The 15393-nt window shown below is 25.8% G+C and overlaps 1 protein-coding gene across 1 annotated transcript in view; it reads right to left on the bottom strand.

The window, feature by feature from the left end:
- Positions 1 to 3434, bottom strand: part of LOC129974854 (arginine kinase) — a 40034-nt gene extending 36600 nt beyond the window's left edge. Inside the window, exon 1 of the mRNA XM_056087618.1 lies at positions 3356 to 3434. Coding sequence (XP_055943593.1) covers positions 3356 to 3419 — 64 coding nt within the window. The 5' untranslated portion in view covers positions 3420 to 3434. The remainder of the gene's footprint in view (positions 1 to 3355) is intronic.
- Positions 3435 to 15393: the final 11959 nt, after the last annotated feature.

Raw genomic sequence — 15393 nt, 5'->3', positions numbered from 1 at the left:
AACAATTTTTAATTACAACTTTGTAGCTATGCTTTTCCTTTATATAAACGACCTGCAACGAAATAGAATGAATGAAACTAATGATGAATGTGAATTAATTACTATTATTTAAAGATAGCTTAAATTATTTCGGAGCAGGGTAAATTTCTTAACATGATGATGTTCTCAAGATGGCATTCATTCTATAAATCAAGTGATGTGGTAATCAACAACTGGTGCAATCAAACCAATGAAATAAAAATAGAAGAATCAAATATGACACATTATTAGGCTTCAAGGTTTCGTATTAAAGGTTTGAATTCTTCTTTTTCCATTGATGTTCGTGGCCTTGCTTACAATATCAGGAATATACAGTATTTGCAATAAAAAGAACATGAAACTTACGATCATTTGCTTTTTTTCGATCGTCTTTCTTTTCTTTTACTGTAACAGACATTCTGAATCTTCAACAAATCAAGTATTCCTCGATCTTTCAAATAATAATAATATTTTCACTTCTGTGAGAAAAAAAAAATATGCGTATGACATAAAGCTAAAGCGTCTAATATAAAATTAAGATTATGCTCTAAATTTTGAAATTAGAGTTCAAAACAATAAATATTTAACTTTCTTCATTTTTGTTGTTTATAATCTACAGTCAATGGCAAGGTGGCAATGGACAGAACACATAAAGATGTATCATTATGTCTAATTATACAGTTCTAAATATGGTGCTAGTAAAGTATATAAAAGAAATTTATATTTGACTTAAAATAGGTAATTACGTTAAAAAAGTAGTGTTTTTGTTTTTTTTTAGGAAATGATGTGAAATTTTTGTGATTTAAATTTTTGGTCTCCAAATAGTTTTTTTTTTTTTTTTTATAAAACCGTTAGAATTTTGTTTCTATGTCCTTTTTATTTGGAAAATTACATAGATTTTTTTTTGTACTTTTCCGTTAGCCGGGTGCAAGCGAAAAATCGCCAAATAATGTAGAATTCCGCCAAATTTTTTACGCCAAATTCGCGTTTTGTTCACAATCTATTAGCCGGACACAAGCGAAAAATCGCCAAATAATGTAGAATTCCTCTAAATTTTTTAGGCTAAATTTGCGTTTGGTTCACAATTGGTGACATTTGCGCCCGACTAACGGAAAAGTACCATTTTTATATTTGCATTTATATATCTTTTGATATTATTTTACATCTTTAAATGTTTTTGTCACAAATTTAAATTTTGGCAGAACTTTTTTACGAAAACCCAATGAAAATTTAAATTTAATGAGTATTTTCTTTAGTTAAAATTTGATATTATAATTTCTTAATATGTTCTGCAGTTCCAGATCTACAGAATAAGTATTTTATTTATTTAGGAATATTTTATGAATGTTTTAACGCTTCACAATACAAATAAAAAGGAAAGTTCGTGTTATTTATCCGTCGAGCTCTAATATTTAAAAAGTTGATAGAAATACAGTTTATTTTTTAGTTCAGGAACTAGATAATATATTTCTTAATATATTAATTCTTCGACCTACAAAATTTTAAGCAAAACATTTGATAATCCTCTAATCTAAAAAAAAGCTATGCTTCATATTTCTTTTTAGACAAAAAAAAAAAAAAAAAAAAAAAAAACTTTTGGCATATGACTGATATATTTTGGCTCCATACATGATTTTTTCAATCTTTTTTAACGTAAAAATCCTGAAATATAACTATTTTACAACATTTGTCAAAAATTTCTTCTCGTCTTTTCTTATTACAACATTTCTAAATTTAGTTATAAATGCTAGTGTTTTTAAATGTACTAATATATACTAGATGTCATTTACCTCCTCATTCTTTACTCACAAAATATGCCCTTATTATGTGTGAAGTTCGAAGTATATTTAAGAGAACTGAATATTCATTGGAATATATTCTGAATTATTGATCCAATCTAAAATTTTATGTAGATTTGCAATATCAAGCTGAATTTACTTTGGTGTCAAGATTATTTACAAATCTTTTTCATATTTCTAATCGTTGTTTCGAACCATTGTGTTTACATACACATGAAAAGACAAACAAATCGACAATTGAGTCGTTGTTATTTTAAGTATTTGTGTTTATATATACACTAGAAGTCAAACGAACCAATACTCGAATCGGCGACTAATGTAATTCAGCATACTAAGATTAATTCACGCTTATAGAGACAAGAATAGGCAAATAGTCGGAAAATCAAGTTTTGATTGGTTTTCAAGACTTTATTCCGGTGTTCAAGTCTGATGATAAAACCATAAGCCAAATTTCATCTGTCAAGATCTTTGCAATTTTTTTTACGCAGACATCATCCCAAGTACATGGAGAGACAGATAAACGGCCTTCCTTTAAATAGGTTGTCGTCAAATTCTAACTAAAATGTTCTTCTTTGATGAGAAATATTATATCAAATCTCATCCCTTTAATTTTTTTAAATAATCCTATTCACAGAAGCACTTAAAAAATTCTAAAAATTAGTATTATCAACTGAAGAAGGTTAACAACGAGGATATCCATGCAATTTTAGATTTTTTTTTAGCAAGCAATATTTTTGTACTTCATATCCCAAAAAGTGAAGCATGAAGATCATAAGAACGTTAAATTTCAAACATGTGCATTTTAAAACTTAGAATGTAAAAATAGAAATCATTCAATTTTATCAAGTTCTTGGTATAGCCTACAAAACATTATTTAATTCGCCGTTGATTCGATAGATTGTATAATATTACATTATGTCAGCTTGACATGGCATAATATTATTTCCTTTGAAGTCTTTTTTTTTTTTTTTCACTAGATACTTTTTTTCTTGAATGTAACGCCAAATGTTACCGGCTCGAATTAATACTAGAAATCATTCCACTTCTTTTATTTGTTTTATATACTAGTTTTAGAAAGGCTGGTGTATAACATCGTAATAAATTAACTTTAAAAAAAACAACTTCTTTTAGATAAAACTAAAAGTACTACGAAAAATACTTGTTTTTTATAAACTAATAAAAAATAATAGTATTATATCGATTGTTAATTTCTTTATCCTACATTTTAAAAAAATAACAAAAATTTCAATACATTCCTTTGTTTTTAGCTTTTAAACAGTATTGTTTTCCTAGGGAACAAAATAAATTATATCACACCTAAGGGTGATTATAGATTTAGTTAATTGATCCATTTTTGAAATCTTCTATATGACTCATATGTGTTAGAAATGTTACCTTGGTGCTGAATAAATAAATAATCATAAACTTCCAGCAATATAATCCAAACAAACGATAACTATTACTTTAAAAAAAACTGTTTAAAAACTAGTCTACAGTTATTTCTCATGCAACAACATTTTTTCTCAAACAAAACCTACCAAACGATCTTCGAACGGATTTAATTGCACAGACCCTGAAAAAGAAGAATACAGACGGCAACATTTCAGGCTAGGTAGAGCCTGTCGCAGAAGTCTCCCTAAAGACGAAAATACTACCTGCCTTCTGTGTTAACTGGGCTGGAGCCAAATACCATTAAAAAATACATTTTTTTTTCTCTTCCCTAAATTTCCTTTCTTTGCAGCGTGAAATATCGTAAATTTTAAAATAAATATACAGTAATGTTTAAGAAAAGAATTGGGGAGGAAAGCATCTAAATTTAGGTCTTCTTTTTTTTTTTATTATTATTTTCTGAATTTTCATTCAGTTGCCACAGATTTTCACGGCTATAAAAAAAATGGTACAGTCTTGGTGATATTCGTAAAAAAAATAATGGCAGCTGCTTCTGTTGAAGGTGAAGGCAGGTGCAAAAGTAAAAATATTTTCATGAAGTGAATGACCTAGGATTTGTAAACATGCTACAAGGATCTATTTTTACAAATGCTAATGAATAATGTGCGAAGTCGTAATCGATTGTTTTTTATATAGCATTGCTGAAGGATAGCTACAATAACAAACAAGATCTAATTCATACAGTACAAATGTTATTGCTAGATAGACAAAAACTAATATAGTCTATAATATGTTAGTGACCCTAAATCTGAATCCACTATTCTGCTTAATGATCTATGAAATATTTCAAGGATTGGAGCTCTAGCTTTCGCAATTAAATTTTTTGAATGTAAGAAAACAAACACAAGAATAATTTTAGATATTTTGTTACAATAGCATAATTGAATCAATGATAATACAACAGCGTAGTTCAATCCATGACCCGTGTCAAATTTACAGCTCTAATTTAAGCTCAAAATCCATTGCAAGTACTATATTAGAAAAAAAAAATATGCACATATAGCTTAAAAATAATGTGAGGTTAATTAATACGTGCAGATATGTTTTTCATGTAACGTCGTCACGTGAGGTGATTCAATTATATTTTAAATCTATTAAGGTTTCCATTTTTTGCAGAAGCCTAACTTTAAAAAAATATTTTTAAAATCTTATTTTTCATAAAACTGATATAATTTTGGCCATTTAATTTTAATCACAATCTTTAGTATGATTACTGACAGTCCAGAATCTGTAATGATTAATTAATCTGTAATTTAATGCCAATAAAAATTTTAACAATTTTAGGTAATATGGTTATTTTTAATATATATGTATAATTTATTATAATGTATTAATATATTAAATTTATTAAAGTGTGGATACGTTATATTTTATTAAATTGAGGAACCCAGCATTTTGACTAATTTACCCAAGTAACATTTGACATGTTAATTTCAATATCACAGCAATTGCATTGAAAGTGGCAAAAATGTCATTAAAATGACATAAACATGGTCTTGTTCCCTATAAAATTAAAATTTAAATAAACTTTTAACAGGTAAATAGGTCAAGCAATAACTAAAATATAATTTTTCCCCAAATATTAGGAGACAATTTTATACTACTCCGTAAAGAGATATTTCCAAATGAACAATATAATAAATATCATTATCGCGAAAAAATGTTTATAAAATATACAATTTTATAATATATCAAATTTAATGATTTCAACGAAATTAATCTAATACTACAAAAAGATAATTTTAAGCTATAAATTACTTACCAAGGACAGCAAAAGATGAATATATGCTTATAAAACAATGTTCTGAGAACTATCCTTTTATAGTTTGAGAACAATTTATAATGTAATTGCAAATACACAAGAAAAAATTATGCTTATTTTGTTTATTTTTTAATACCAACTGCCAGTTGTTAATTTCCAATTCTGCTGTGATTGCAAAAGACATTTATAAAACCAGCATTCGTTGTATTGAGACGATAAAAAAAATTTAGAACAAACAAGAATGATTTTTCCATGAAAATCTTATATTGAAACGAACCATAATAGGAAGAATATTCGTTTGGTTTCTTTAAATTGCACATTTACATATAATTTTTCTGAAAAAAAAATAACAAGGTCTTTTTAAAATGGCAATAACGTCGTCATGGAATTTTAAATATTATTTCTTTTGTTTTAAATTACATATGTTCACATGAGATAATTTTATTTTTATTTAATGAATAAGCTTATTTCAGACAAATGATCTTTAATGTTCTAAAGTTATTATTGAAGCGAATAGCAATGGGGAAAATATTCGTTTACCACTTTAAATTGCACGTTTTAATATGCAAAAAAATATCAACGTTTTTTGAAAATGGCAACAACGTCAGCTTTAAATTTCAAATATTACTTTTTTGTCTTTTTGTTACATAATAAGCACATGAGATAATTTTATTTTTATTTGATGAATTGATTAATTTCAGGCAAATATTTAATTCTCTAAAATTTTGGATAGTTATAGTGAAACAGCAGTTGATAAAGCTCATAATAATCTTTTTTGCTAAATTTAATCTTTAGATGTCGAAACCTATTAAATAAGCAATACAAAACAACAGGAATTTGGACGTTGATTGCAAATTAAATGAAACTTCCTAACATTGTATCGAATGAAAATCATTGTTTTTATGTTAAGGCTATATTAATATTTTTATTGTTATAGTATTTAATTTTTTAATTATACTGCCGGTGTCCCATGTTTTACAATGTTATAACGTCATGAATTTTGATTTCGATTTAAAAAATTTAAAAAAAAAACTCTTGTTTTGCATTGATATTTTAAAATTTTTAATTTAAAAAAATTCTAATATTTCAATGCAAAATATTCTTGTCTATTCTTACTCTAATTAAATTAAAATAAAAATATTTTTGGTATTAAATAATATTTTGAATTAAAATAAAAATATTTTTGGTATTAAATAATATTTTGAATTAAAATACTATTATTTTTTGATACTATAGAACATTATTAATTCATTGCAAACGATTTACTTGTTTTATCATAATCGTTTGACTGTTTTAGATTTTAATTCGCCAATGAAATTAAAGTGGAAAATTGAGTTATTAACAAATGGCAATGTCAAATGAATATAAAAAATGGTATGCAATGCTAATTTTTTCAGTATTAACATTAAAACAAAGTTAGCAGTACTTTTAATTTTGATATAAATACTTAAATTACTTTAGAAGATTTTTTTTTAGTTTGTCAATCGATTTGAAGTGTGGAGTTTGGCTTACTGGTATTTATTTCCTCTTTGAAGGAAAGAATGTCAGTAATTTTCTTTGTATACATAATAATAGCAGAATAGACTGTTTATTACGTAAATAATGAATTTTAGAAAAGGCATCATTTGAATTTTTTTTATAATTATTTCAAAAACAGCTTTTATCGAAATGTCGTTTTATAATTTGCTCTTTATCACACAACAACTTTTCAATTAACTTTGCATTTCTCGAGAAAACGATTAAAAAAAAAGACTACAGTTCCAAGTAGTTTCCAAAATATTTGATAGAAACTGCGTCTGATATTTACTGATAAAAATACTTAAATCAAAACATGTTCAAATTTTTACTTACAGCAAATAAATTATAAACTTGATTAGTTATATGATTATAAAATTAATTTTGGATGTAATGTATTGGTAATAATCTGAGAAGATAAAAATTACCACTTAATAATTCTTTATCAAATGATGATTCACATGATATTCTTATATATGAAAGAAATATGCATTTTTTAAAATATGAATTAGATAAATTAAAAAAATTTTGTAAGTTTTGTTTTAAAATATTACAGATTTTTTTTAAAAAGATCGCTGAAAATAATTGATAGTATTTTTTTTTACAATTTTATATTTAACAAATAAAACTAACTTTAGAACTTTAAAGCTTCTGAAAGACAAAAATTCTATAATATTCTTTTATATGTACATAAACTCTGTTCCATTATAATTACTATAATATTTTATTATAATTAAATATAGATATTGTAATATTGTATTATAATTAAACAAATTATAGTAATTATAATGCGTATAGATATAATTATACATATATATACTAGATAAATAGTATTGTTATGTACATACTAGAGATGGACAGATACCTTGCAAACGGTATTGCTTACTAAATATTTTTTGAAGTAATTTTTTTTATTAGTTCGGCAACTATATACTACCTAAAATTTCTCGATTCAACAATAAATTCAAATTCAAACAAATTAAGCTATTTTCAAAATATATCTTATTTTTATACATCCAATTAAATAGCACAAAAGAGCAGTAATGTTTAAAAATGGACGCCTGTTAAAAATCTTTCATAATTAATTACTTTTGAAGTTTAATCTTAATTGTAAATAAAACTAAATTCTAAAAATTTTATAATAAGAACCCTTAAATAAAAAAAGTTGATAAATATGGGAAAATAAGCAATATTCTCATAATTTCTTCCTAAGGAATGGAAGGGAAAAAAAAATACAAGCTGAAATATTTTAGCGATTATGAAAAAAGATTTGAGTTTCATCACAATAATATAATATATTATTGTAAAATATACTTTAAATCATTTTTTCTGAAATTAAAGATAACTAAAAGTTTGTAAAACTATTCAATTTTTGTCAATGAAAAGAGAATTTTTTAAATTTTAAGGTAGTGTAAACTCTACTTTTGTATTATAATATTTTTGGCAGTTATGGAGAAAACAGCCTCAAAATTTCTTTAAATGTTAGTTAATTAAAATTCTAATTAAAAATTTAAAAAATCGCTCTCAAGTGCACATTCCTATTCTCTAGGTTCTGATCGAAATTCGGTAACTCCGCTGTCCTGTAGAATTGCAGAACAAACACTCACACACATACTTCTTTATTATTAAAAGAAATACAGAGGATTTTGAAATAAATGAAAAAATTTTTGAGTAATATTTCGCAACTTTAAATATATCGTTTGCGCTGACAAAAAAAAAAAAAAAAAAAAAAAAAGCCAAAAGATTTCTGCCATTTTTTTTCCTTCTTTTTTTCATCTTGAAACACTAGTTTGAGAAAACTTAAATTTGGAATCCGAAATTCACTGTTCTTCGGTCTATTCAGCTTTCAAAAAAGAAGGAAAGAAATTCTATTTTCGCGTTTATCTGCCATTGTTTTCAAAACGCTTCTCGTGCCGAGTTTTTTTACATTTACGCTCGCTTCGTGCGTGTTCTTGGCAGATGAAGACAAAGAGAATTTGAAATTAGCTGTCTTCGTGCGAGTTTTCAAGTCGTCTGCTAAAACGCCAAATTGTATACATGAATCCCTATCTAATTCTTTGCCAGAAATTCTTCAGCTTTAAAGTTAAATCTTTTTTTAACTCAGAAGTTCAAAGAACGATTAATTCTTAAATAGCAAGAATGCTTATTATAAATTATCACCATATTTTAAACATAACAATTTTAAAATTATTATTTTGGTAGTATAAAGCAAGAATGTGTATTAGTTTCTCATATAATACATGCACATATATAGTTTTTATAACATACTCAATATTTTTCAATTCTTACTTTTAGCAAGATCAATTACTACTATAATAAAGTGAATTTTGTTTGGCTATATAAATTGTATTTAAAACAACTTCTTTTCAAATCAATACAATTGCTATATACAGTGTTCATAATTTCAAAAAAATTGAAGATGATAATATATTTGAAATTAGAAAAAATACTTTAAATTAAGAACATATTTTTTATTCATTTATTTATTTTCTTTTTGAATTAATGAGTATATTGACGAAACAATTACGAATTCTAAATTTTTGTATAGTCTCCATGCCCTTAAATTACACTTACAGAAAATAATCTTAACAAAGTAATTTTTAATAAAAGGAACCATATTCTTTTGCTGTTAAATTTCATCAAATTCAATTTATTTTCATCAATTTTATTTATTTAGACATTTCCTACGAAGGTTTCGATGAAAATTTGAAGTTCACATAGCAAACTGTAACAAAAATGTTTCTGAATGTAGTCATAAAATTGCTATTTGTTTTAAAATTTTCTTTCGATTACTTAAATATGAAGAAATTTTGCATCGTTTTTAAAGGATATATATTTTTGTATATTCGTTGTGCGCAAACTTGTTATACAAAAATTGAATGATGAACTTTATTTTTTGGAATTTTATTTCAATCGAACAAAACGAACATCCATTTCGATTGAAATGTTCTGGACCTATGAGTGCCAGTTTATTAAAAGAGTTTAGATATTTTTATTAGAAATACAGCAACGAAAATCATCGTAATACAAGACCAATGAGGGATAAAATGCATCTTTGAATATTTTGTACAGAATGAAGGAGAGTACTTTAATTAATTCGTGTCCTATTCTTGTTCGAAGCCGTGTTGACATTTTCTCAATGCCCGAAATTTTTTCACAGGTCCATTAATTGATTATTTTAAGTAATCCGCTTCGTGATTACTTAAACTAGTCAAGAATATAGTTTCAGTATGATGGAAAATCAGAATACTCTAATATTCTTCTAAGTATTTTCGTGACTAATCCTTTTAGCAATAATATTATTGGATATATGGGATTGTGAGGGACTCCAAAATTGCCAGATTTCAAGAATAACATTTTAGGGGGGGGGGAATTCATTAAAAAAATAAAATTTACAAATATAGCATATTTTTTAAATTGTATTATTATTCGCTTCTGTGTATAGGAGAATATACAAAATATTTTTTTTCAGGGAGCCGTTTAGAACAAATATTACAGCCATAATTAAAAATTCTCTTAATCGTTGATTATGATCATTTCTTAAACGATATATTTTTTTGTAAGGAAACGATTTTGAATTTGGAGGCATTAGAGCTTCAGAAAGACCAGATCTTACTTGGAGCACGGGCAAATGATTCCTTATTATTATTATTATTTTCACTCGCAAAATTTGTCCTCGTTCTCTTTTCCGTTCTTTCTTTTTTACTTTTTTTCATTTGCTGCTTACTAGTTTCGGTTTCGATTCTATTGTCTCAACAGAGACCCATTTAGTTTATCAATTACTAATTTTCTTTTGTTAAAGCTCACTTTTCGGACAAAAGATAATTAGATAAATTTCTAAAATATTATTCAGATGACCATTTTACTGAGGAATTTATCATTATCAATTAATTGTCGCCTTTGGCGACCTACTGGTTGGCAGGGAATATTCTTTATATTTAATTTTATTTAAAACGCATAGACATAATTTCATGTTCATGAAATTATCAAACTTTAAACTCATGTTACTTTGTCTTACATACGCTTTCTTTATTGAATACATGAACCTTTCTAACGTAGATCAATCCAAAGATGTCGTAGTGCGTTAAAAATGTAAATATCCAGCTCTCCTATCTTTTAAACTTCATGCTTATATTCTTTTTATGCTGAAATGTAGCAAAGATTAATGAACTGAGATCTGAAATTTTTATTATTTTATTTTGCACTTTGCAATGCATTTTTTTTTCTATAAGTAGATTATTATTTGTTTTAAACGGATTTTAATTTTAGATTTGATCTGAGCGCTCTTGATCACTATGAATAGAAAACAACCCATTGCATAAAAACGAAACTTTTAATGGTTCTATGTATTTGCATCCAAAATTTATTTATTACCAATAATACATATATTTTTTTAATTCTTAAGCATCTGCCGAGGAACATGAGGTTTGCTACAACAACTTTAATTAATCTGTAACAATGAATTCCAAGATATTATTGGCCAGTAAATAGTTCGCCTAGATTTCCACATATAAAATTAATTTTCATGGTTCTCTTGATTTTTTGATTTGGCAAAGTAAAACATCTCCAAAATCCGTTTTCACTGCCCGAAAACCGTTGAAATGGTCTTTGAATTTGAACATTTCATTGAAAATCGATGAAAAAGTATATTTTGATTGTTCTTGTTTTGAATTAAAAATAAATGTTTAAATAATGACTTCAAAAAATTTAGGCAAAATAAATTTATAAGAATTAATAAATTTTTCGAAAGAGATGATTATTTGTAAGGATTTCTCAAAATTAAATAGATTATACCTGAGGTGCAAAGCAGACAATTGTTTGTCCTTTAAGATAATTATTTTTTAATCGTATTTTTAATTATTAAAAACGACATTATGGACTATACATGCAAAAACTCATTCAAAATAGTATAAAATATTTTTTTAAAAAATTCTACATTGAATTTTGAAATTCGGGCATTGAGTCACTATTATAATAAGTTGCCAAATGTTATGACTGTCTGGTCGATTTGTCTGCATAGCGCAGACATACGCACAAGCACAAAAATTTCCCATTTCGAATATTAATTAATTTTGCCCACAAAAGATTTTACTATCAAATGGCAGACACACACATTTCTTTTATGAATATTGATTAATTTTAAATGTGATGATTTAATTATCGTTTGCACTTTGAAAATAAACAATTAAAATTTCACTGATTTAGATATCATAAAATGTAGTAAAACACATACGAAACAATTAAATTAATTGATTCATTTTATTGTATATTTAATGGATAAAAATAATGATATAAAAACAAAATTTACACTTCTATAAGGGAGAAAAGAAAAGCACCCAAGAGTTGAAAACGAAATTTCTTACCTACTTTGTGTGATCCTGTTTAACCAAAGTTGCGTTATCATAGATATCGAAAATTTCCAGTTGCGATATTTATATTTGCCTTTAAATAAGCAAAAAACATGAAATGTTTCTTCAGAGGAAACAAATTTAATGCCATGGAAACTATATTGATCGTTTTTCTTTCGATTTTTCAAAAGCAATGCCTTGATCAATCGCACTGTAGAAATCCTATCCGACATCAAATTAAGCCTTACAGCGACTAAAATAGAAACTAAATATTTGATACTGAAACTTCTAAATAAAGTATCCAATAACTGAGGCAATAAATGACGCAGTGACTTTACGGCATCTTTCTTTAACTAGCTAATGAACAAATTCTAAATTTATAGATAGATGATGAGCCTTGAATCAGTTCGTTTTTCATTTCCTAAATCTTTATTGATCGCTAGAATTGCAGAACCTATTATTTGAAGCAAGCCGACTTTCGCGATCAGCTAGTTAGCCGAGAATATTAATTGTATTTAATTTCAATGAAATTCCTTACTTGCAAAGTAAAGAATTTTTAAGAATCTAATTGCAATATATATCAAAGCACTGTTATTTTAACAAACTTGCATTTATTCTATTTATTTTGTACATGAATCTCTCTAATTGAACCAAGTCAGATGATATTATAATACCGTAAAAAAAACGTAACTGTCTGGATCAACTATCTTCTAATTGCTCGTTGTCTTTCAAGGTGTTGTAACTTCACATTCTTATTCTTCATGCAAATTGTGCTGATTATAGAGGCAATCTTTCTTCCTTAGTTTTCAACGATGATAGATTCATAGTATTGAACATTTGATGAAACAATGAAAACTTTTCAAATATCATTGTATTAATGAAAACTATAAGAAATGTATTTTTAAAAGTGTAAAAATTAAAAAAAGAAAACGTTTAGTAATTTAATTGATTATCTTCAGGAGACAATTAATTGAATTTTTTTAAATGGTGTAAAAATCAGCTTTGTGAAATAATGTTTTTGCCCATTATCACTGAAAAATGATTCTTTTTTTAATTTAAATGTTAATTAAGGGGAAAATTTAAATTAATTAATTTTTAAAAAAATGCTTTAAGGTGAATATTCGAAATCTCCAAAGTTAATATATGCTTAATTTAGATATTCACCTGTAGAGCACCAACACACACACACACACACACACACACACACACACACACACACACACACACACACACACACATATCTTCATGATTGGGAGAGATTAAATATCACTTGATATGTTAATTAATCGATATTTTTCATTAATTCCTCTTCAGTTTTTAACTATATCACTTGATATGTTAATTAATCAATATTTTTCATTAGTTCCTCTTCAGTTTTTAACTAATTTGACGAAATCTTTTTTTTTAGATAATGGATAATTTTTAATGTTAGATTTTCTATAACTTTACTTTTATAACCTAATATGTAGAAAAAATATCGTCAACACAAAATTTCAGATGAATTTCTCTATTCTAAACATTCTTGAATTCTAAAAAGAAAATATTTTTACAGCGTTTCTTTTTGATTATGATTTTTGAGATACAGTTTAAAAAAAAAAACCCGGAAATTTAGAAAGCGAATAGTACTATGAATTAGTTGGATAAAATATGGTATGCGTACTTAAAAAAAATGAAGATTTATACGTCAAAATTTCTTTCCGATAATTATATCTAATTGTCCATCTGTATGTGTATAGAAAACAACAATTCGAAAAGTTACAAGTTAGATGGATGAAATGTGGGTGAGGTATCAATATTGTAGATCAAAATTAAAAATTTTAGTCCAAATCCATCAGCGGGTTAAATGTCTATCGATCTTATCCGTATTTATATGAATCTGGAAAAGCAACAGGTTAGATAAATGAAGTTTAGTGTGCAATTTTGTCTCAAAAATATTACATCAATAGAAGGTTTTAAAACGAGTAGATCAATGAGAAGAAATTCAAAAGTTATAACCAATTTTCTTCGTTATAATACAAAACACTAAAATCAGCCATATTATGCAATTATACGAAAGTCGAAGGAAGAACTCTTTAATTTATTTATATTTACCAGTAATTAATGTTTCATTTTCTTAGTTATAATTTTGTTTTTTACATGAAAATGAATGAGTGCTGAGAGTTGTTTTAAGTTGCTGTCTTTGCTAATAATACAGAAGAAAATATGTTGGCTTCCGACAGGACGGACGTTTGATCTAGAGAAATTAAATTCGGCATAAATATACTTTGGAGTGTGAGAATGTACAACTCGAAACTAGAATTCTGGCAATTTTTACTAATTAAATATCAAATGAGATTTTGATTTGAAATCGTTGACGCTGAAAATATTACTGCACAAGATTGGTATTTACAACATTTTAAAATTTAAATGAGAGGCCTCAATTCTTTTTACTGATATCAATTAATTACCTTTTCCTTTGAATTTCAATTTTTTTTTGCAAATATTTCTTGCATAATTTTCAACAATACATTTCATTGTTGCAAAAAAAAAAAAAAAAAAATTAAATTGTGTTCTATTTTTTATTAAATATTTTACTACATGTTTTTTTTATAGATGAAAGTTTAGTACGAAGCATTATCTCTACTAATAATAAAGATGAATGTGTGGGTCTGTATGTAATGTAGTTCGACATGTCAGTCTGTTTGACTTACAGTTATCAAATATGGCATATACCTCGGAGTGGTACCTTGGAGGTGAGAATGTAAACCTGGAAGCAATTTTTTTGAAAATCTGAATTTTGCCTTTTTTTCGTGATAATTTCAGAAAATATTTCACACAAAAATGAATTTTTTTAAAAATTATTCGTCATTCTAAAATTTAAAAAAATCTTTTTATTGATATTAATTTAATAATCATTAAAAATTTTGCTAAATTTTTTAACCTAATTTCCAATAATAAATTGCATTGTTGTCTCGAAGTTCAAATTGTTTTCAATGTTTCATCAACTATCTGATCGTGTGATTTTTTTTTCCATTGTTGAAAGTTAAAGAAAAACGTTTTATTCAATATATGTATGCAATTAATTCGAATAATTCAAAACACAATTTCTTAATTTTAAAATAGTATAAAAAGTTTAGTTTCGTCCAAAAGTATTTTCTACAGCTATAATGGAACAAATTAAAATCTCGTTAATTTTAATAATAAATTAAAAATCTAATTAAAACTTAAGAAAATATGTTAAGAATCCTGATTTCTTCACGGAACGAGTATGTCTTTCAATGGCCATAGAATTTATAATATCTAAAGTACTCTTTCAACATATAAAATGTTTTATAATATCAAAATAATGTTAAAAATTATCATGAAAAAAAATGAGTAAATTCAGTAGCAACAAGCACATGGAAAAATAAGAAATATCGCTTACAATGAATATATATATTTTTATTTTAATATATATGATCTATACAGAGACTTATGTCATGAGTTTGTAAATTTCAAGTGATGAAGAAGTATTGCTATTCCT

The sequence above is a fragment of the Argiope bruennichi genome, chromosome 7 (assembly GCF_947563725.1).
Source record: "Argiope bruennichi chromosome 7, qqArgBrue1.1, whole genome shotgun sequence".
Lineage (NCBI taxonomy): Eukaryota > Metazoa > Arthropoda > Arachnida > Araneae > Araneidae > Argiope > Argiope bruennichi.
Note: the sequence above shows the minus strand (reverse complement) of the source record. Positions and strands in the feature narration are given on the sequence as shown.